The following is a 24,148-nucleotide window of genomic DNA, read 5'->3' as shown; positions in this document are numbered from 1 at the left end:
AATTGTGAAGATGGCTGTGGGATCCTTACCTTCCAGTTCACAAACGGGAACACAATACCCAAGGAGAATAGACCCAACATTGGTCCCCCGCACATGCCGTGAATGCTGAGGGCAGCCTGTGGAACAAAAGCAGACCAGATGAACCCCCTACTCAAGGGTATCTGTGACTTCCTGGCATCATCCCTCTCCTGGACCTGGGATACAATTGGGTCCTAGTTCTGACTGTGCCATTTATTAATTATGTGCTTTCTATAAGTCATTTCTAAATTCTAGGCTGAATGATAAGCACTGTATTTATGTGTGTGTGTGTGTCTGTGTGTGTGTTTGTATGGTAGAAAGGCAAGCAACCTGAATTTAGTTTGAAGTCCAAGCTGAAACTCAGTGAATTTCAAAGTCTTCTTTCTCTATAAAAAAAAAAATAAGGTCATAGAACCAAGGGGACTTCAAATCACCTCTAGCAAAATTTTTTTCTTTTTTCCAGAAAGATGGGTTGCAATGCTTGATTGTTTTTTCCAGATTAATTTCAGAGAAGTCAATGCCTCAGATATATTCTTGACAAAATGGAGGCAGATGAGGGTAAAGCCTTGCTTCTTACCCAGCATCAATACTTAAGTTAATATTCCTGGCATTTCCTCTGCTGACTGATAGCATTAATTCACAGTTTCTAGGGTTGCTGAATTTGAAAGTTCATTTACTAGTGATTACATAGGAGAGTCAATAAATTAGTAAAGGTAATTTTATCTTCTCCTGTGGGACAAATATTTCACAATCTCTTACAAAGTCAGTAGCCACCATGCCTCAGAAGAAAAAGGCCTTCACATGATAAAAACAAACAAACAAACAAACAAACAACAACAACAAAAAAAACAAGGTGGTGGGGGAGGAATTCAAGAGTTCCTGGATTTAAAACTATGTATATTTCTGTAGTGTACAAGCAAACTAATTTTAATTTTTACCTTTCTTTTGTTAATATTAAGTATGTTTAATTAGAGGAAGACTTAGAGCTCATCTAATTCAGCCTCCTCCCCAATGCCCAAATACCTGCTAAGCCACTCCTGCAAGTACAGGACAATAGCTTTGTGCATTGGGGTTAGGGTTGCCTTTGGGGCTTGGGCAGGATATTTTACCTTATTTTACCTTGCTATGCCTTAGCTTCCTCACACGTCATGTGGGTATGCTAATACTTGCTTCCCATTTGGGGGGCATGGGGTTTGGTGAGTATTCAATGTGGAATCCAAGAAAAAACACAGAATACTGTCTGAGGAGTATGGAGCACATAAAGGCACCAAAGTGTTGACTACTACTATTATTATCTTTTTATTACTGCTCTAACCTTCTCTATTAGTGAGCTCTGATCCCTGACGCATGCCATTTGTTTGCTGAACTGTTATGATATCCAGAAAGTTTTTTCTCAAGTTGAGATTAAAATGCCCCGGCCGGGCGCGGTGGCTCAAGCCTGTAATCCCAGCACTTTGGGAGGCCGAGATGGGCGGATCACGAGGTCAGGAGATCGAGACCATCCTGGCTAACACGGTGAAACCCCGTCTCTACTAAGAAATACAAAAAATAGCCGGGCGAGGTGGCAGCGCCTGTAGTCCCAGCTACTCGGGAGGCTGAGGCCGGAGAATGGCGTGAACCCGGGAGGCGGAGCTTGCAGTGAGCTGAGATCCGGCCACTGCACTCCAGCCTGGGCTACAGAGCGAGACTCCGTCTCAAAAAAAAAAAGAGATTAAAATGTCCCTAGAAGTCATTAACAGCTCTTAGCAGAATTAGCTGATAATCATTAGGATAGCAGCATATTGGATAGAACGACCTTTCTCAAAGGGAGCTGGGCAAATCACGAACTGATCTTCCCTGCTGCTATTTGACCCCAGCCCCTCCTGCCCCACTACTCTCCACTCCATTGTGGTTCTGTGGTCACATGTTTCAAGTGAAACAGGTTTCCTTACTAGAGGATTTTTCGAAGGCTTCAATATGCCCCTGTATCATGTGGATTTTGGAGAGTGGAATGTAGTGTGCAGTGTGTTCCAAAGCCTTTTGACTGTGGAAATTTTCTTTCTTGGAACATGTCGCAGGATGAGACTTTCCAGAACACATTTTCTAAAGTCTTTCACTAAAACATTGAATGGGTCTTTGTTTAAGGAACTTAAGCTGCCCCACTCTCACCCTCAGCACTACCATAAACACATACCATGGGTACGGGGTGGTTTCAGAAACATGAAATGAAATTAAACCTGGCTCTATATCTCATCCCTAGGGTACCTAATTTCTTGTCTTCTTCTCATATGTAAATTCAGAATATGAATGTTATGCCATTAAACTCAATTTAGCAAGGGTGTTTGGAAAATTAAATAAGGGAATTATAGTTGCCTTTTTTTGCCCGTCAAAGTCAGATGTGTTCAGAGAAATGAGTGGACCACCTTAAATACCTCTCCTAGGAAAGGAGAGATCAGGGTTTTCATTCTTGCCTATCGACATCGCTTCAACTGCATGGCACACATCTTAATCCATCAAGAAGGTGGGCCCAGCATACTCAACTGAACGAAGGCAGGAGGATGAGGGCATCACTCACAACTTCTTCCTCACTACAAGAATTGTTTTCCACTAGTCTTTGGAGGAGTCCTTGCCTATCTGGAGCCCCTCATACTTCAATTGCAGAGGAGCTTACAGTGGAAGTATCTCTGGAGGAAAACAATTTAGTGACTCTAATCATCACCAGTTGGACATGATGATACTTTCTTAAGAGTAAATACTGATTGTGGAGCACAAGACATCAAGAGGCAACTTGGAAATATAGGTTCCATGAATAGGAAAATAAATCTTAAAAAAGTACCTGAGATCACTAAAGACAAACCTCACCATCTTGCCACTTCTGCTGTGTAGACGGGTATATATCAGAGTGCTTCAAACATTATGAAGGGATTATAAAGCATCTGTGATAAAACAGTATGTTAATGGCCTATTAGAAAGGACACCATGTCCCGTAAGTTCTTTTATGTAGACAAGTGAATTATTCTATCACTTAGCTCTCCCAGATTTGTTCCCTGAATCTTATAATGGAATTAATGGAACTTATCTAAGTAATCATTGGAAGGATCAAGTAAGTTAAACTGCTCTGGGAACTGGAAGGCCTTCTATAAACATTAATGATTACTATTCACTTACTGTGACTCATATCTTCATTTGAAAAACATTTATTGAAAACTTATACCATGATAAGAAACTCTAAATGATGTTCAGATTACACAAGGCCAGGTGTGGTGGCTCACGTCTGTTATCCCAGCACTCTGGGAGGCCGAGGCTGGTGGATCACTTGAGGTCAGAAGTTCAAGACCAGTCTGGCAAATATGGCGAAACTCCATCTCTACTAAAACTACAAAAATTAACTGGGCACCTGTAATCCCAGCTACTGGGGAGGATGAGGCAGGAGAATCGCTTGAACCTGAAGATGTACTTATCTGATGCTGTTTTGTGAGTTGGGTAACATGAGGAATGGGGATGGGTGGCTCAGGAGACTTGGGTCATAAACCTAGTTTTTCCACTAACTGTGAGACCTTGAACAGGATATTTTCACTTTTTTTCCTGTAATCACCTGCAAAATGAAGATAATTGAAACAGATAATTTCAAACATATAATTGAAACATAAGGTTCCTTTTAGTATTGATATTTTGTGGAATTGGGAGCTGTGAGTTCATCTTGGATGACAGGTGGAGGTGAGTAGATATCCCATTCTACCACTCTTTAATTATGTAACTTTGGGACAGTTACTTCTTAGTTTCTTCATCTGGAAAATTAGTGCATTAATTATACTACTTTAAGAGAAGTGATGAAGATTAAATGAAATAATACATTTAGGACTCTGCCCAGAACAGAGAGTTACATACATGTTAATTATTATTGTTTTAACTATTATTATCACTACTTTTATATCAGGATAATAAATTCTCAGATCTGAATTTTTAGGAGTTTCTAATTTTATCTCACTATCCTATTACTAGTTTTAATAGTTTCTCCTTCTGAAAGTGATTTTGGTTGAAATTTTACATGTATTTTTAATTGGGAGCTGGTATTATTAAATGTCAGCCTTTGGATCTTGGAGGAAGAGGCAGGACATTAGAAGAGAGTGGGGGGAAGTTCTGGTGACATCAAATGTGTCTTTTCCTTCTTTCGTTACCTGCACAACACCTCCCAGGACGGATGCAGCCACAGCCATAGTGGTACACAGCACGCCAAATAAGAGACCTGAAAGAAAGAAAGAAAAATTACAACCGTAATTTCCTGAGGGATTCCTGACTTCAAGGGATGACATGACCCCCACTCAGAACTGTCTCTGATGGAAGCCCTTTGCAAAGGGATCTCAGTGAGGACCGTCCTCCACATTCAGCCATCATCAGCCCCAAGAGAGGCATTTAGGAAGTCTCTCTACCAAGGAAAAGTTTCAATGACCTGCTTCCTCAGGCCAGGCGGAATGAACTGGTATCCAGCCTCAAGGGTTATCCTAAGCTTCTAGAAGAAATCTGTTATGTGGAAACTACATGAAAATGTGGGAAAGGTCGAGACTAAATCTAGACAAAATTAGTGGAAATTAATTCCAGTGAAACCACCCTCCAGCAAGGAGCTGAAAAAGAAGCTACTAATTCCAGGAGTCCAGTAGCTTTTCATCTTAACAATGGTTAAATAACGTCTACACATTCTACCTAACAGATTTCGCACATCTGGAAACTTTTTCAGATTTTTCCCTTTGGCACTTTATTTGTATTTTCCTTATGGTCCTTAGTTATGCTACATAATGATTTATTTGTTTCTATATCACCATAAGGGCCTTCAGAGTACAGTGCTCTTCTGGTATCATAAAAGCTCACTAATAAATCAGCATATATGTTTTAGTCAACATGTAAAAATAATGTCTTTTCTAAACCATCTTTTAAAAAGCCATTTTTTATACATCTTTGTTTAAAAATCATCTCAAGAGTACACTGAATTCCAATAATAACACATAAACTAAATAATAGAAAGGCAAAAAGTAGCAGGTAGAGACAGAGACACAGTGACAGAAATGGAAAGAAAACTATTGTGTTGATTATTTTTGAACATTCTCTGTCAGCTATACATCCAGCCCAGTTCCCAACATGACTATTAATTCAATCTTATTGAATACCAACCATAGATTTGACACTGCACCAGATGCCAGTGCTATAAACTTAGAACGTGATTCCTGTCTCTAACAGCTTTCACTGTAGAAAGGAACTACTTGTAAATTAATCCAACAAGTATATGCATATACCCAAGAACAATGCCTGGTACACAGCAAGTACTATGTATTTATCATTTTTATTTTATTTCAAATTCAGTACATGATATTTCCTATCAGGAACTTACTCTTAAAATGAAATCAGGCTAGCAACTTTTGAGGCTCTCTTTTCCAGCTTTTTAAATAGTGAATTATCATTAACAATGTGCATGTTAAAATAATTTGGGGGAAGTATGCAGAAGTCCACAATTTACTTTTAAATGTACCAAAAATATGATGGATTAATGGATGGATAGACAACTGGATGGATATGCTAAAAAGCAAGCTTAGGAAAATATTAATGGAGAATCTAGGCAATGTATACATGATAATTCACAATAACATTTTTAAACTTGGCCAAATAATTTAATTTTTGTAATAAAATATAAGGAACATAACACAATAGCATAATTAAAATCATTATTGTTAAGAAGTTTATATAGGGAGAATTCAAAGTAACATAGAGAAAAACTTGAATTCTTCAAGTATACAGAAGAAAAGGACAAAGTTATGAAAATAAGAGAAAAAGTGAAAGATATGGAAAACCACCTAAATTAGAAAACAAATTAAGCATAAAAGGGATGGTAAAACTATTCATATTTGCAAGCAACAACCACACTTTCAATAAAATCAATTTGCATTTTAAGAATCAATGAGAGTTGAGTAAATGGTCAGATATATCATTTTCAAAACAAAAACAAAAAATTACAGCTTCCACAATGACAATAAATAGTTTATAAGACATTATGTGGAAAGCATCTTACTCATAATATCAAGGAAAGGAGGAGGAGGAGGATGAACAAAAGAAGAAGAAGAGAGAAGAGAAAGAAGAGAAGAGCGCGAGGGGGAGGAAGGAAGAGGAGCTGAAAGAGGAAGACGTTAGTATAGTTAATACGTAAGATTTAAAAAATACAATACAGTTAAATAGAAAAAAATAAATTCTATTGCTAGGTGGAAGATTGACAAAGATATCAGTTGTTTCCAAATATGTTTTCAGGTTTAATGCAATCCCGTGGGATTGAGGAGTGGCAGTGGGGGGTTCAGATAGGTTCCATGGAATAAACGTTAAAGTCATTTTGAAAGAATAAATAGTAATGAATAGCCAATTTTTTTTGTAAAAATTACAATGGAAACATTTTTAATTTTTAAACTGAAAGAAAAATGAGAAATTGTTCTATCATATATTTAAATAAAATACTACAAAGCTATAATATCAAACAAGATGGTTTAGTCCTGTAATTACAGAAAATAAGTATATACTATGAAATATATTCCTATAGATGAAAAAAATTTATGTTATATATTTTTATTAATGAAAATATGTTTAAAACAGGAATATTGGAAAAATAATGCTGGGGAAGTGAACTATATAAAAACAAATCTTAGTGGCTGGATGTGGTGGCCCACGCCTGTAATCCCAGCACTTTGGGAGGCTGAGGCGGGTGGATCATCTGAGGTCGGGAGTTCAAGACCAGCCTGACCAACATGGAGAAACCCCATCTCTACTAAAAAAAAAAAAAAAAAAAAAATTAGCCAGGCGTGGTGGCACATGCCTGTAATCCCAGCTACTCGGGAGGCTGAGGCAGGAGAATTGCTTGAACCCAGAAGGCAGAGGTTGCGGTGAGCTGAGATCATGCCATTGCACTCCAGCCTGAGCAATGAAAGTGAAACTCCATCTTAAAAAAGAAAAAGAAAAACAATTTAATTTATCATCTTAAATAATAAATCAAATAAGTAATTTAGATGTATTAAATATAAAATATAAAAGTACTTACAATCTAAAAGAAAATATAAACATAAGTTTTTAATGTAAGAAATTTATAAGCATAAAGAAATGATAAAATAATAAAAGAAACGATATATTTGATCAAACAAAATGAAATTTTCTGTACATGAAAAATATGTTTAAAAATAATTAAGCTGGTAGACATTCTACAACAAAGGACTTACTTCCTCTCTACGTAAAGAGATTTTGCAAACAATAAAATTTCTACTGTCTCATCAACAAATATATAGAAAGCATAAATAATTTTTTTACAAAAATATACAAATCATTACTATCTGAAAAATAATGGTCTATATTTCAAAATATGTAAATTAAAGCAAAAATGTGATGCCATTTTGTCTACTAACTTGGGCAATTTTAGAAAATAGTAATATTAAGCACACAAAAAATGTATCAACACTCACTGCTGCCACATAATTATGTATTCAATCCTGCTAGAACAAGATTTCATAATACATACCAAGAAAAATAGGTATAATTTTATTTAACAATGTACATAAGTTTTCCCAAATTACTTATATTTTCTATTAGTAAATACATAATTTGTTTATACTTTAAAAAGTAAACCTTGTGAAACTGCAATTTCTCTGGTAAGTGCTGAACTGATTATAAACATAATATGCAATTGCATGATTAAGCAAGGAGCAATTATTCTTTGATGGGGTTACTGGGAGTTTGGTAATAAGGAACAGTTCTTCAGAAAAGAATTCGGCTTTTCTTTGTCAAGGTGACTGGCCATAGTGAGCACAACATCTTCCCATGTAGAGAGACTAATGACCATCACACAGTGTAATCAAGAGAGATTGATGTGATTAGTCTGCAGGGGCATCCAATCTTTTGGCCTCCCTGGGCCACACTGAAAGAAGGAGTTGCCTTGGAGTACATAGAAAATACACAAACACTAATGATAGCTGATAAGATTTTAAGAATTTAAAAATTACAAAAGATTTTTAAAATTACAAAAATATCCAGAATGTTTTAAGAAAGTTTACAAATTTGTGTTGGGCTCCATTAAAAGCCATCCCGGGCCGCATGTAGCCCACAGGCCATGGGTTGGATAAGCCTCGTTTAGAGTGTAGGGTAAGTATAGAAGAGTATCTGAAAATAAAATTAGTTAAGGTAAACTAGCTAGCCATTCTTTCCTGATACCCCGCCGGATCTTTGGAAGTGTAAGAATCTATATGTGGGATTCTTCACATGTCTCACTGTGCATTTGTGTTTATAAGTGTGTCCTGAACAGCACGTGCAGGATTTTGACATGTACCACACGTACATTTCATGATATGGAATAGAAGGTCCACCAGCTGTACCTACATAAGCCTTTACTGATCCAGGTGCTCAGCTTGTCGGAGAGATGGGGAAAACAGCTCTTGACAAAATCCTCAAAGGTCACTGTTGCCAAGGCATTGATGCTGGCAGCCACGGTGCTATAAGGAAAGAAAAGTGAGAACATGGTCTAAGCTACGTAAGGCAGAACTACCAGCCTGCCCTCTCGTCCAGGGCAGATAGATAAGGCAGGGCTCTAGGAAAAACAGATGCGGACAGGTCTCTATCTTCTGAGACTCCATGGGAACTATATGGCCTCTTTACTCATCTTTCAAATCTTTTTCCATGCTATTGCTCTTAAATTTTTTCCATGAACTACAGTGAAGAAGCTAGGCTTTCATAATCTAACACCCACTAATTCCTCTTAACAAGAGGTTAAATGACCTAGCAGGCAGCACCAGAGGAAATGTGTGTGTGTGTGTGTCTATGTGTGTGTTCAGGTTGGAGTGGAAACAGAGAGTAGTGACTACCCTAACCCAGGAATCAGTACAGCCTGCCACTCATTAATTATTCATTCATTTATTTATACATCGTTTTATTCATTCTGGGTATCAAGCATACAATGGTGAACCAGGAAGACATAGATCTTGCACTCTAACTGGTACACAAACATTTGACAACCAATTATTTACCTGCTTACAGTTGTGAAATTGTTGTGAAGGAAAATAGCAAGGTGCTATAAGAGCATACAGAGACCTAAATTGATATGTAGTTTGGAAAATTTTCCTTAGGAAGTGACAGATAGGCACTGGGAAGATCCATGCAAAATGGGAAAAAGATGTTGTAGGAAGAAGGAAAACTTACATATAAATGTCTCAACATAAAAAGGAGCTGTTACATTCAACAACCGAAAGCTACCAGCGTTGCTGGAATGATATTATAACAGTAAAAGAGAAAGTGGCAAGAGATAAGACTGGGAAGTGTCCACATATCGAAACTGCATAAAACCTCTGATATTCCGTCTCTCACTTTCCAATCAGAGCTCAATCTTATTTGACCTAAAACTTGCTTAGGTGACACAGCACCTGAACGTTGGGGTTTTCTTTGCAGAATGACATGAGACCTTCTTTAATTCCTCATACAGACCTGGAATATTTTAGCTAGTGTAATAGATAAAATATTCAATTTAAGTGATGCAAAATCACAACTATGAAAAAAAATTCTGGAAAAGAAATAGGCCAATGAACAAAAGATGTCTAGGAATTTGTAACTTTTCCATTTATATTAATTAAAAATTATTCTGTTATCCTCTGGTGCTTACTTGAACACAAGATATAGCTATGACTTCTCTAAGTAATATATACAGAGGAAGTAAAAACTGTCCAAGACCCATATCTGAAAACTAAGTGCTTTGGGGGTACTGTTCGTATTTTTCTAAGAATTAAAACATAATATGTGACCCCTGCCAGACTCCTCTTCTATCTGGAGCTCCATAAAAGTTAAATAAGGAGAGAAGAGGATTAAATAAGAGGACTTTTTATGCTCCCAAAATCTTTGTCTTAATATACATCTTGTGAAAGTTTCCAACATCAAGGTTAATCTTTGAATCCTTTGGGTGGGAGAGAGCAGAAAGTTGAATTTGGCCCAGAAGGGTAAGGTTTGTAGAACCTTTGCAGGGTTGCACTGGCAGTCAGGTGTATCCATATGTCAATTTTCAGATTTTAAAGCTGCTACAAGATAGTGCAAATATTTTTTCCCCTATGTCTCAACCACTATCTCCCCATTCTATCCCCACTCCTGTCTTTTCCTTTCTCTGTCCCCACAGTCTCCTTGTGGTTGTGGCAGCAGTAATCTCTCTATACCATATGTTGTCCAGTGTGTTTCTTCCTTGAAAATTTGGGACTTAGAATAAAGGAATCAACACTCTTTTATGGGGGATTTATTCTGTTAACAGCCATATTTCTCCAGTCTGGAAAGAGTGAGCCTCAGAGTAAGAGAGCAAAAAATAAAGCACGTAGAGAGAGACAAAAAGACAGAGTGTGACCCTTACTGGTGTTTGAGTCTCTGGTGCTCATTATCTCTGTCCTTAGTGTCCTTGAGATCCTAGGACCAACACCATAGGACATTGTCTCTGCTAAAAGTTTTGAAAGAGCAAAATTATATATCCATTTCAAAAATGCTAAAATTTTACCAAAATATACCACTGAGATAAACATCTTTTCTAAAATTAGCATAAATATATGCATTTTATTCTTCTACTTTTTAAATAATTTATGCAAATATTCTCAAATATAAATAATACCTTTCAAACCGAAAGTCAATACCTTATTAAATTGTAAAATCAAAGAAATATTCCTTTTAGAGTATATAATAAAAGGAGGATTTCTGTTATTACCTTAATTATTTATTATTGTTCTCAAAGCACAATTACATAAGAAAATAAACATAGAAGTACGCCTATTTAAAAGAAAGAAAATAAGTCAAGAGTATTTGCAGATAATCGATTACAATCAAACCCCAAAGAATCAACTAAAAATATTGTTTTAAAACCCCCAGGTATCAGGAAAGTTCTGTAAAATAAAATTAATTAGGGTATCAGCCTAATAGATAAATTATATTTTAAAGCACAGTCATCAAAATTATTGGTGTTGGCATAGCTAAAGACCAATACATCAAAAGAATGTAAAAGATAATTAAGAAGAGGTATCAACTACAAAGAAGAATATAGAATGTAATAAAAGTAATATTTCAAGTCAGTGGTGAAAAATGGCCTGTTTATTAAAGACAAATGGGACAACTTGGTTACTAGTTTACAAGGAAAATAAAGCAGGAACTTCACTTAATTTCTTATATCACATGTATAGTCTAGATAATTTAATAATGTTAATATTGAATAAAACCATAAGTATACTAGAATGGTGTCTAGTTGATTATTTACAATCATAGAATGGACAAACCTTTCTGAGCATGATGTTAACCCTGAAATCAGGATGTAAAACATTAAATTAAAATCTTTATGTGCTCAAAAATGTCATTAATAAAGCAAATAAACAATGAACAAATGAGAAAAGCAGTCCTTAACCTAGGTCAATTGGCTACTTTTCTTATATATAAAGAGGCAAGCTCAAATCTTCCTGACAGAGAAGACCAAGTCTTCAATTTGTATATCACTCACTCCCTTGGTTTCAAACCTTCTAATGACTTCCTATTTCACTTGAAATGCAAACTCTACCATTTTATGAAGGCTCGTCATAATTTGATTCTTGCTCACCTCTTCTAACTCATCCCCACCTGCTCTGCTCCCAGGGCCTTAGGTGCCAGTGTTTCCTCTGTTCTTCAAATACTCCATACAGTTTGTCTCCCCAGGGCTTTAGTATTTGCTTTTCCCCCTACCTGTAAATGTTCCTGCTTGTGTTCTTCACATAGCTGGCTTTTTTGTATCCTTTAGATTTCAATACAAGTATCACATATTCAGAAAGGAGTTCCTTAAAGAGCCTAACAAAATTAGGACCCTCAGACCTCACCTCTCTCGAGGATACACGCTGTTATTTCCTTTATACTGTTGGCTATTTTCAGACACAATCTTATTTATCTTTTTTACTCACATGGCCATCTGCCATGTCTGTTAGAAAGCAAACTCTGTATAAGGACAGCGCTTATGTCAGTCTTGTTCTCTGCAATATCCCTGATGTCACCAACTGTGTCTGGTATAATATAAGCCTTCTATAGTATTTGCCATAATAAAATGCATGAATGATTTTGTATTTAGAATAATGCCCTTATTTGAGAAATGGAAGTTATTAGCTGTCTGATGTGTTATTAAAGATGAGATGAATGGAATGCAAAGAATAGATGTGCAGAATATATAGCCATGCATTGCTTAATGGCAAGGCTATGTTCTGAGAAAATGCATTGTTAGGTGATTTCATCATTGTGCTAACATCATAATGTGCTTACATAAGCCTAGATGGCATTGTCTGCTATACACCTAGGGTATATGGTATAGCCTACTGCTCCCAGTTTGCAAACCTGTACAGAATGTTACTGTCCTGAATACTGTAGGCAATTGTAATACAATCGCAAAGCATCTGTGTACTTAAATATAGAAAAGGTATGATAAAATGCAGTATTAAAATATAGGGCCATCATCATATATGCAGTCCATCATTGACTGAAACATCATGTGGTACATGACTATATACATTGCAGCCAAATGAATAAGAAAAGCCAGCAGAGTGAGCTGCTTTATGTAAAGGTGATGTGAAAGTGTGGGGTCAATTAGCATCAGACAAGGTAGGATAATGAGCATAAAAGTCTTCAGTAGGGACAGATCAAGGCTTACATCCAGCCCGATCAAGGCTTACATCCAGCCCCTGCAGTTTACTAACTCACCATAGGTAATTTTTCTATCTGGCTAAATCTCATTTTCCTTATCTGTATACTGATGAGTGAATATACTGATGAGTGTATACTGATGAGTGAAGTTCTAGCCTCATATGTTGTGTGCCAATTAACAAGCAAATACAAATAACACATTCAGAAGATCAGTTTACACACAGTGAGTGCTTGCTGAATACTGTCGATCACTACACCATCATCCTTGTCATCCTTTCCATCATCATCATCAGATTGTTGTTGATATACAAACCTCAGAGTTCCACTGAAGGCACAAGCCACAAAAAGTCCTGGCAGTCCTGGCATTGTGGCAAATATCTCCATGACAAAGTATGGCATCAGCTGAAGAGGAGGCAAAAAATAAAAAAGTACAATGAAGAAAGAAAGAAAAGAAAAGAGAGAAAAAATAGGATTCGCGGCTGTCTCATTAGTGTTTGAAATGTGGGAAAATAGCTTTTGAGCAAAAGGAGGTAGGAAGTTTATTTTCCTTGTTTTCAATATATGCCATTTTCTTTCCTGTTTATCCTGAATGTTAGCAACTAAGCCCTAATATCAAACCCATAAAAGTAGTCTTCAGGGAATCTAGATATGATGTTCTACTCTACATCCAGGTTTGTGGCAAAGAAGTTCCTCTTTGACAGAGCAGGACAGTTAAATACATATAGAGAGGGAAGGCAAATGATTGCTTCTCATGAGCATATTGTCCATAAATAAAGTTTTCAAAACCATGTTTACTGTACTATATCAGCACAATATTTAAATTATGCTGAGAAGACATGAAAAGAGGCAGGCATTGTGGAAATAAGGATCATTGTCTCCAATCTGAGGTTCCTTAATCAACTGTGAAACCTGTAGGAAGAGTCCAAAGGCAGCAGCAACATCCAAAGCCATGGTTCAAGCCGCATTCCACTGTTTCCAACCTTGCTATGTTACCAGGCCTTGTCTTCAGAAACAAGGTGAGGTGCCCTCTTTTTTTTTTTTTTAGATGGAGTCTCACTCTTGTCACCCAGGCTGAAGTGCAGTGGCGCCATCTCAGCTCACTGCAACCTCTGCCTCCCAGATTCAAGCAATTCTCCTGCCTCAGCCTCTGAGTAGCTGGGATTACAGGCGCTCGCTACCATGCCTGACTAATTTTTGTACTTTTAGTAGGGATGGGGTTTCGCCATGTTGGCCAGGCTGGTCTCGAACTCCTGACCTCAGGTGATCTGCCTGCCTCAGCCTCCCCAACTGCTGGGATTACAGGTGTGAACCACCGCGCCTGGCCAAGGTGCCCTCTTTTTTACATTCTCATTCCCCTATATTTGAACCTGGTGGATGCAGATATCACCAAAGAGAAGAAAGAAGCCAACTTCTTGGGGTTTGAGAAATAGTGAGCAGTCCAGGCAGAAAAAGAGAAAAGCCAACATTACCCAACAATGACCAGAAGCATGCTCATTCCAGACATTCCCCGCTGTCCTCAAGAAAACCCATACCTGGTCTGGTGCTGAGATGATGCCCGAAGTCCAAGGGTCACAGTCTTTGAAGTGAGAGTACATGATTAAGCCAGAGAAGACAGCACACACCAGAATGATCCAGAGACCCAGCAAGTTAAAATACAAGGCCCTAGAAAAGAGCACATAGGCCTATTGGTAGCCTGCACACTATATCATGGTGTGGTGAGGTCATTATCAAGTACTCAAGGTAAAGGATTTTAGACCTTTTTGCTAGTAAAATAAAATTCTACAGCCTTTAAGAATCACTACACTTTATACTTTTGTTATTTTTTTTTCTTTTTTTTTTTTGCTTGAGAACATTACATTTTTAGACTCATTACCAAATTTAAATAAAGTAAGATTTTTAAGTGAATTTTCCTTTGAAATCAGGAGTTTTCTGCAAAGTCTTAATATGTGTGGTATGAGATCTATTCTCTTGGATTAAATTTCACATACCAATCACTCATATTATATAACTTCAAGTGATTTTCCCCCTACTCAATTCATAAAACTGTCAAAAAGGCAACTTATATTTTTAACATCTTTTTCCAGAGGGATAATGAGCTAATACAGAAATAGATAAGTGTTGGAAATATTCACTTTGGAGATTAATGCAGGTAAAAGTTAGAGTTGGTTTGTTAAAAAGACAACAGAAGTACGAAAAACTTAGGATCATCTTACCCATATTATGTGGAGCAATTCATTTTATTTTAAAACGCACAGATATGCCTAATTCCAGCCTGGGTGCTTTTGTAGTATCCTACAGTTATGTTGTATTCATTACTGTCCTTTGAAAGTCAAAATTTTACTGATTTCCTCAATTCCAGAGAGGACATGAAAGTAGGCTGGCCTTACCTTGGCCTGAGAGAATAAACAAACTCACTGTGGAGATGGCCACAGGGGGCCAAGAGAACAATGCTGAACATTGTCTAAGATCTAGTCACTGTTTGAAGGGAATCATATTTAAATGTAAGGACATACATTTATTTCAAAGTCCTCTAAAACCTATACTGTATAAGTGTACTTGACTTTCAGAAGACCCTTCAATCAAAGTCCACATTTATAAGGCAAATATGCCAGATAATTATCCCATTTAGAGGAGTTTTCACTTCACAATTTAAAGTTTTTTAAGAAGTTTTTATCTCAAAGGCTACTTCCTTGAAAGTATTATGCCAATGCAATGATTTTTATGTGTTTGTTTTTCTTGCTGGGCTTTGGGAATACAATTGCTACATAAAATGATCAATACTGATAACTGCTTTAGTTGTACTCTGGCTGTCTCCAACCTTCAGGCCAATTCTATTCAAGCCTTTGCTCTGGCCGGCTAGAGAGGCTTTCCTGTTCATCCTTGTTTGTAACAGTCACTTCCTGCTTTCTTGTCAGTTTCTACTTCTTAGAATTAATTATGTCACTATAGTATTTATGATCTGAAATTCTATATTTATTCATGTATTATTGTTTTGTGTTCCCAGAGCACTGAACAGTTTCAGCATATAGCAAACATAAAATTATTTTTTTGGTAAGAAATGATGAAATGATTGAAGAAATTAATGGTAGAAATTCATTACTACATAATTACATTTTTTACACTGTTTCTTTTTAAAATATACCATTTGACCTGGAGTTAAAAGTCTTTACCCTTAACAAGTATGTGACTTTAGGCAAGTCACATAACACTCTGAGTCAGTTATATCATCTGTAAAAAGAATGTAATGTAACTGCCTTACATTTTATTATAGGATTATGAGGATTTAATGAGTTACACTCTGTAAAAATATGTGGAAGTTATATAGCCATCCAGAGGACAGTCATATATTATCCAAAACAATCTTACAAGTTTATCGGTCAACTATGCAAAATGAGAAACCAGTGGCAATAGAACATTAAAGTCGTTGTATTTTTAATCTGTTTACCATTTGAAATGGACGTTGGTTCTATACAGGGTTAATTCTTCTGTTTGTAAAATAGGCTTTTTCACTGATCCATTCAGAAAGCATTTACTGGGCAACTGTCTGTACCAGGCCCTGTTCTAGGTACTGTGGCTATAGCAAGAAGCAATGCAAAACCCAACCTCGTGGAGATTACATTTTGGGATTAGAAGCAGGTAATGAACACTGAAAATAAATAAATAAATACATACATACATAAATAAGATAAGATAATTTTAGATCTGATAGAGATAAGGGGAAAATAAACTAAGGAAATAGAAATGGAAAAGCAACTGTGTGTAGATGTGCTCATCGTAATTGGGAGATGGGACGTGATACCCTGCATCAACTCCTACCCTCACAGCACCATTTGCTACCAGCAGACCTGAAAGATAAACAAGGGTTTAGAAACACAAACAGTTAACTTCCAGGAAGCACATGTAACTGTCTTGGTAAGTGATACTATTTCTAGGTGCAAGGAAGATTTGGCTTTAGATTAAGTTGTCTTTGGTGAATAATCACATTTCTGGTCATGAAACCAAATGTATGTATATGAGCCACTCCTGATTCTAACCCATGCCCACCTTCAGTGTGAACTTTATGGATCTATTTCTACCTACCTATATTGCAGGATTAATTTTCCTCAAGTACTAGAGATTTTTTGAAGCCCCATGGAATGTCTTAATGACATTAGGCTCTCAGATAATGGAACAAAAGCAAAACATCTCATCGGCATCTGCAGAGCCTCCTAGGTGACAGTCAGTCAGCAGCTGGCTCTGAGTGGCTTCCAGATGCCCCTGAGTGCCCTCAAGGCTCCAACTACGTGACAGATGGGAGCCCTCACCATTTCCCCACCACAGCAATCTCCCCTGCAGCTCTGTGCACTGCAACTGTACCGAACATCTGAACTGATTTCTCTCTCCTGAATTTTATGAACCCTGTCACCTTAGATTCTCTCAGGGATCCCTTTTCTAAAGCGAATTTTTATGTTTCGTCTTTCAATATTCTCACAAAATCACTATCACAGTCCTAATCCCTTCGTGGGAGTCAGCATGAGTGGAACCAGGAATGGCAGTCCTGAATGTTAAAAAATGATGTACATTTGTTAGGAAATTGTGTACATTTCTTTCTTCATGAGTATGCCTCCTTTTCTGCCAGCTTTCTTACTCACTAAATACTAGTAAAACAAATTCCAATTTCCAGGTAACTATAGAAATGGGATTGTATTTATTTTTCTTGAATTAAACTACTTTACTAAATGAGGTTTCTAAGATTTATATACAGAAATATGTGTGTGTGTACACATATTGATTGATTACAGCTATATAATTGTATTACTTGGTCTATCTTGTTGGAAATGTCCTAGTTAGATAATGATAAGTTCATTGATGGCTTCTGATTAGTTAGCCTTAATTTTCATTTACATATATATATATGAGTGTGTACACACACACACTCACATATATATGCCCATCCATACATGTGTGTGTCCCTGTGTAATACATACACACAAGTATGACCTTCTCAAGGCATTACTTTGTTTACTAAGCGATAAACATTTAATAAGCACAAAGCATTGTTCTTGGTCTTGTGGGGAAAAATGATTAAAAAGACACATTTCCTAACTTTCAGGTATTAACATAGAGAAATTAGGCATATTCGCAAAAGAAAATAATATAAACTCATAATAGTTTTAAAAACTAGATATAACAAAGAATTATTATTTATTTTACCAAAGGATTCTTCTCTTTACAGGTATAGCCAACTATAATTTATTTTAGAGCAGAATTTTAAATGAATTTTTCAGATTAAGTCACATGTATTTTCAATAACACAGCTATTTGATAAAGAGATGACCACATGTGTGGAGGATTTGTTACAATATTATTTATTGTAATAAGATTTGAATTTGTTACCAGTGAATTGATGGAACACCAGATAATGCTTTTATTTCCTTATTCTGAGAGCTGTGAAATATTACATTACAGTTCTCCTTTTGGAATTCAGCTTACAAAATGGTTGGATCATTTCCAGGCAATTTTATATTTTATTTAGTGAACATAAGAAACTGTGCATTGAAAGCATTTTAAAATCACTTGGGGAAATATTCATAGTGACTATTTTTCTAAGAAAAGTTTAGTGTATCCTGGTTAGGCTGGGGAGGTTGAAACCTTGGGAAGCAGCGCTGAAGATGAAGAATCATTTTGGATGCAGTTTTGGCTTATTTCTGCCAGTTTTGTGAAAGTGTATATAACTTTGGTCTCTATTTTGGAGCATGGATAGCTTGCGGGGCTTGGAAAACACTTGATGCTTGTGCCTCTGCTTGTATCCTTCAGAGAAAGCAGACCAGGAAACAGTCAGAGCAGCTGAAGTTCCATTGTGGCTTGCTACATTACCCTTTGTTTTCTTATTTTTTAAAGCTCTCCTTGGAAACTTTAAGAGTACAAACATCTGTTAAGTGAGCTTAACCTTTGCAAATATAAATGAAGCTTAACTTGGGCTTTTTCTGGTAAATGCCTATATCAAACAAAAAAAAAAGAAACTTAATGCTAACCACTCAGAAACCACCAACTAACTTACAGATATCTAACTAAGAAATTTCCAGTCGGATAGACCAAGTAAGACAACTGTACAGATGTAACCAATAAAATATTTCCTTTGCTTTATTTCCATGTTTAACCTATAATTTTTCCCCTTGTGCTCCCTCAATGGAGGCCTTGAGCTACTTCTATTTGATAACTGTCTAATTCATAAATCACTGTTCACTTAAATAAACTCTTTAAAAATTTAATTGTGCCTCAGTTTACCTTTTAACCCATGAAAAGAAAAATAATAGTTGAAGAGACCACATGCTAAATCAAGTGAGGAAGAAATGTGAGCTATTTACCTTTGCATTGCCACCCACAGTACCTAATTTAATCTAGTAATTTCTCAATAAATGGAGGCAGCAAATAATTGTGAGAAAAGACAAATCAACTTCAGTTCATACCTCTTCTCGGCCACTTCCTGCTGAGATGACAGTAGTAACGCTTGGCTCAAAAAGTTGGAAGAGTTAAGTGAGTCTCTCTGCCTCTCTCTTACACACACATACACACACACACACACACACACACACCCCCCAAGAGGAAGTATTAATATATAATAAGTACCAAATAAGGTAAGATAAAACATTAAAATTTGTCTTTACTGAGAACTTACAGCTTAGCATGCTTTTCTGTTTTGCAAGAGATGCATCGCTGAATAGTTGATTGATTGACCCCATAGATTCCGAGCCATGTAAAAGTTCCTCCCACTGTGATAGTCCAAAAAGTGTGTCGCCTGAGAGGATCTACATCAAAGCTATGAGACAGACAGAAATGAGTGAACAAAGATATTCATTTGATGCCCAAGATATTATTTTAGGTGACAAGGTCATATAGCTAAATCTTTGTAAAGTATGAAAAAATTGCATTGGACATACTCAAATATATGTAGTCGAGATCCATTTGTTGATTGCTCTAATACATTGTGGAATCCCCCAGCATGAGTTGATCCTTGAATGAGAACCGTTAAGAAGCCCACAAACATGACAACCATCTGAAATGCATCTGTCCACACCACTGCTTTTAATCCTCCCTGAAATAGAGAGAATGTTTGAGTCCTTGAAAACAAACCCTGTAACTCTTCTGACTCTGCAAAGCCTCTCTGCTAATACATGCATGCATTCTTTTGTTTATTCAGCATCAGCCACTGAGCATCTTTTATGTGCCCAGTACCGTGTTAAGCATGAGAATAAAATGAAAAGTGAGACAGACCCCTTCTTTAACTTTATAAAGTTTATAATCTAATGGGAGAAGCAGATGTTAGACAACAAGATAGTGATTTACTTAAAAATGTGGAAAGTGCAACTAAGAAAGACAGGTTACTATAGGAGCATAAAACAGGGAGCCCTGACCTGGTATTGAGGAAATGATGTTCAAGCTAATTTCTGAAGAATGAGTAGGAATTTACCAACTACAGAGGACAAAGAGAAGAGGGAACCAGCATGTGTGAAGAAGCACAGCTCCCTGAGGAAATACAAGAAAACTGGAAGATGTTGGTCAAAGGTGTGAAACACCCAAAGAGGAATTTGCTCTTTGGGTGAATTTGCTAGAGGCCTGGCCACACAGACTTTGATGAGGACACTTAAATGATTTCTCAGGAGCATAAGAAAGCATTAACAAGAGTTATATGATGAGAGATTTTGTTTCACAGCAGTTTCATTGGTGATTGTGTGGAGAATCAACTGCAGGAAAAGAAAAGGAGTTGAGAGACCATCTCAGTTTATTTCAGTAGTCCATGCCCGATATGATTGGCAGATGGAGGTAAGGTAGAGATGAAAAGAAGTGGATGGGCTTAAAAGCTATTTTGGAGGTAAAATCAACATAACTCATGATTCATTGAATACAGGTGATAAAGAAGTAAAGGAATGAAGACTAACCAATAGGGTCTGGCTTGCACAACTAGAGAAACTGTAAAATTAGTCACAGGGAATATATTTTGGGAAACTGAGATGGTAGAATATCAAACAAAGAACTAGGAAGGAATGGTATATTCCAGACATTCATGGAGGAATGAGTTTTAAGAGCTACAGAATGGTCAAATGGTGAGGTAAGCAGAACAGAGGTCCAGGAGGATTAATCTAATAGCAAAATCTAGGATACAATGATTAGGTAAGGGGTTAGAGCAGTAGTTATGAAATCCATCCCAGCTCCCCTTGAGAGTCACTTGAGGAATGCAAAAGGAAAAATAAGTAATTAAATAACATTTAAGCCCTATCCCCAGGGGTTGTGAATTAATTAAGGTCTGGATTGGGGTCTGGTCCTCAGTGTCTTTTGAAAGCTCCCTCATTGACTCTAATGTAGAATTACAGTTGGGAACCTTTGGGCAAGAAGAAGGAAGGAAAAAGAGAGGGTGTTGTAGTATTGCAGGTACAGAAGCCCTTAGGACCATGATCTATGTGGGATGAGCAAGTGGGGAAAGATGAAATAAAGTGATGTATCAGTAAGTGCTTGGGAAATGAATGAGCTCTGTGAAAATGAAATGACGTGGTATTTTTAACATTGAAAAACAGAATTATCATCTCTGGTTACTCCTCCAGAGTGTCAGGAACTTTAGTGAAAAGATGACAGGCTTCATCTTCATCTTGAGATGAAAGAAGACATTGGGGTTGCCCCATCACTTCTTTTGTAATTACAATTGAAATTCAGTTTTAAAAATAGACATTAAAGTACCTGCCAAAGGCATTGTATTTATGTATTTTGTTCACACATGGTTTGAGAAATAATAAATTTCTTACCTCTTACCTCCTAGGTAGCACTAGCTTAATTTTCTTAAATCCATTAAGCCTTCCAAACCCAAATCTCAACATAAGATTTTAGTGCTATGAAGACAAAATGGCAAAGGCCTCTGTTTTCAGAGGATACTTGGCATTGGTTGTGCAGAAATCTGCATAAACTTGGCATAAGGCAAGAGAACAAACCACTTTATCAGATATTAATCAAAAGGCACATTATAGACACCATGAAGACTTGTCTGACTTCTTCATACAGCAAGAGTCCTCACCTCCTTTCACACACACACACACACACACACACACACACACACACACACACTTATCTTCTTTAATACTGATGGTACCTTGTGTGTCACCTACATATTTAATCAAACTGCCTTGTTTGGGGCCTAATGTTTGCCCTACTAAACTACAGAACCCTGGATGGCAACAAACACTTTCTCTTTCACTGTTACTTTAAATATTTTATACATCCACAGGCTTAGCACAGTAAAGAGACTGCAATATGAGCAAAGGTGAAGCCTCTAATTTGACAACAGAGAAGAACAGAGGTGTGGTACAGAGATTATATGGGTAGATTGGATTCACAGAATGAAAGATTTTTAACACCAGGCTAAGGAGCTTATAATTTATCTTGTGAACAATAGGAAGTAAGGAAAGAATTAGATCAGTAAAGTGGCACAAAGAAATGAATATTTTAAGAAGATTAATCTGACAGAGGTATGTGGGGTGTGGGAGCAAGAAGAGACTGGAAGCATAAAACCAGTTAGAAGGTAGTAAATTTAGTTCATTTTAGTTTATTGTGATTATAAAAATATCTGGATGTGTTTCTGATGTCATGCTTTTTCGTTTCTATGTGTCCTACTTTGGCTATGCTTGTTTTCCTCTTTTTTCTCTTGCTTTGATGAATTGAAGGTTGCTTTTTCAAACTCCATTTTTCTTAACTTTGACTATTTTATGTAAATGGGTTCCCTTGAAATTTTGCCATGCATTTTAAATGTAGAGTTAATATTTAAGCAATGCCGTAATCCCCAGAAATTCAAGGATGATAAAACATTTAGGTCTGAGTACTCCCTTCCTGATTTACATGCTATTGTTATATAGTTTGGGGGTAATTCTTTTTTCTTAATTTCAAAGTGGCATATAATTATAATTATGAACATAATTATTGATATGTTTTATATTTTAAATTGTACAATAATATAAAACATTTAATACTATATAAATTATAAAATAATGATTATCATTTAGTACCAAAAATAGTTTAACTAGACTCATTAAATGTTTACTATTTTATTTTCTTATCAATTCTTCTGTTTAAAACTGTCATATTTTAATGTTTTCCCTTTCTTCCGCAGTATCTCCTCTAGATTTTTCTTTAGGGAAGATCTGTAAGGGCTAAATTCTCTTTGGTTGTTGACACTCAACTTCTGAAAGATAGTTTTGTCAAAAACACAATTATGACTGGGTCTGGAATAGTTTTTCCTCAATGCTTTGAATATATTATTCCACTGCTTCTGGTTTCCATTGTTGTTGCTAAGTGTCGCTCTTTAAGTATCTCTTTCTCTTTCTTCTGGCTCTTTTTCAGGTCCTCCATTTGTATTTGCCGTTCTACAGTTTCACTAATGTATCTAGACATAAACTTATTCTTTTGCTTTCTGCTTTAAGGTTACACTTTCTAAATCTATATGTACTTATATTTTATCATATCTGAACAATTACAAGCCATAATTTTTTGAAACACTACTTCACCTTCTCTGAGACTTTGTATGCTCCTCTGAGACTCCAATTGGACATGAATTTTGCCCACCATATGTCTCCATTTCTATTTCACATTTTTCATCTTCTTGTCTCTCTGTTATTCTTTAGGTTATTTCTTTGGATAGAATTTGGATAGAGTTTCCATCATACTGATTGTTTCTTCAAATATATTTGCTCTTTATAATAATAATTATATTGTGTAGTCAGTCATTCCTGATGCTTATTCATCTTTGAAATTACATTCTTTATTTATTTAAGCTGTTTATGCATATCTATTCTTTTATTCGATATCTTTTAATACCAAAGTATTTTGTTCTTGAGAGGCTAAATCTTTATTGCTTTGCTTATCCTCACTCACAGTAAATTTCTATTTCGTATTTTTTATGATATTTTGTTAAAGTTATCGTTAGATCTTTATCTGTGTGTAAATATCTTATAGTCTTAAGTTGGATTATTCCTCCAGAGAGGATTTGCACTTTTTCCTCGAAAAATTTGAAGTACATCACTGAAGTAAAACCATGTCAGCTCCCCTCAAGGATTCTAGCTTAATGTTATAGTCCCAAGCCCAGTTTCCCTAAATTTTCACTGACCCAAATTTCAGTACCTTAATGGTAGTAGTACTGTTATCACCACCTGCCTTCAAGTCAGCCTCATGCATCCTGTCTACCCACAACACTCCTTCCAAATATCAGTCCTGATAATTAATATGTTTTAAATTGTTTTGTATTATTTTATTACTTTGTTTTGGGGGGAGAACACTTACTTAGGGAGCTATGATAGCTTTTTCAAGACAAGCAATGCATTAAAAATTGTTATATCCAGCATCTAGCTGTCCTTCTCTGGACAGGTACCTCAGAGCAACTAATCTATTACATGAGATTAGAGGTAAGAGAAGCAAGATCCTATTTTTTTAGCATAGCTGGGAAGAGTTGAGT

General features: G+C 36.3%; 1 protein-coding gene across 1 annotated transcript in view; it reads right to left on the bottom strand.

Moving 5' to 3' along the window:
* The window catches only part of SLC5A12 (solute carrier family 5 member 12), a 51,243-nt gene that overhangs the window by 12,953 nt on the left and 14,142 nt on the right, over positions 1-24,148 (bottom strand). Inside the window, exons 5-11 of the mRNA XM_001090490.5 lie at positions 19,599-19,753; positions 19,337-19,477; positions 14,211-14,340; positions 12,992-13,080; positions 8,392-8,504; positions 4,176-4,243; positions 30-116 (exon numbers count right to left, since the gene is read on the bottom strand). Coding sequence (XP_001090490.2) covers positions 30-116; positions 4,176-4,243; positions 8,392-8,504; positions 12,992-13,080; positions 14,211-14,340; positions 19,337-19,477; positions 19,599-19,753 — 783 coding nt within the window. The remainder of the gene's footprint in view (positions 1-29; positions 117-4,175; positions 4,244-8,391; positions 8,505-12,991; positions 13,081-14,210; positions 14,341-19,336; positions 19,478-19,598; positions 19,754-24,148) is intronic.

This window comes from Macaca mulatta, chromosome 14, assembly GCF_049350105.2.
Source record: "Macaca mulatta isolate MMU2019108-1 chromosome 14, T2T-MMU8v2.0, whole genome shotgun sequence".
Lineage (NCBI taxonomy): Eukaryota > Metazoa > Chordata > Mammalia > Primates > Cercopithecidae > Macaca > Macaca mulatta.
The sequence above is the reverse complement of the archived record's forward strand: the minus strand, read 5'-3'. Positions and strand labels throughout refer to the sequence as shown.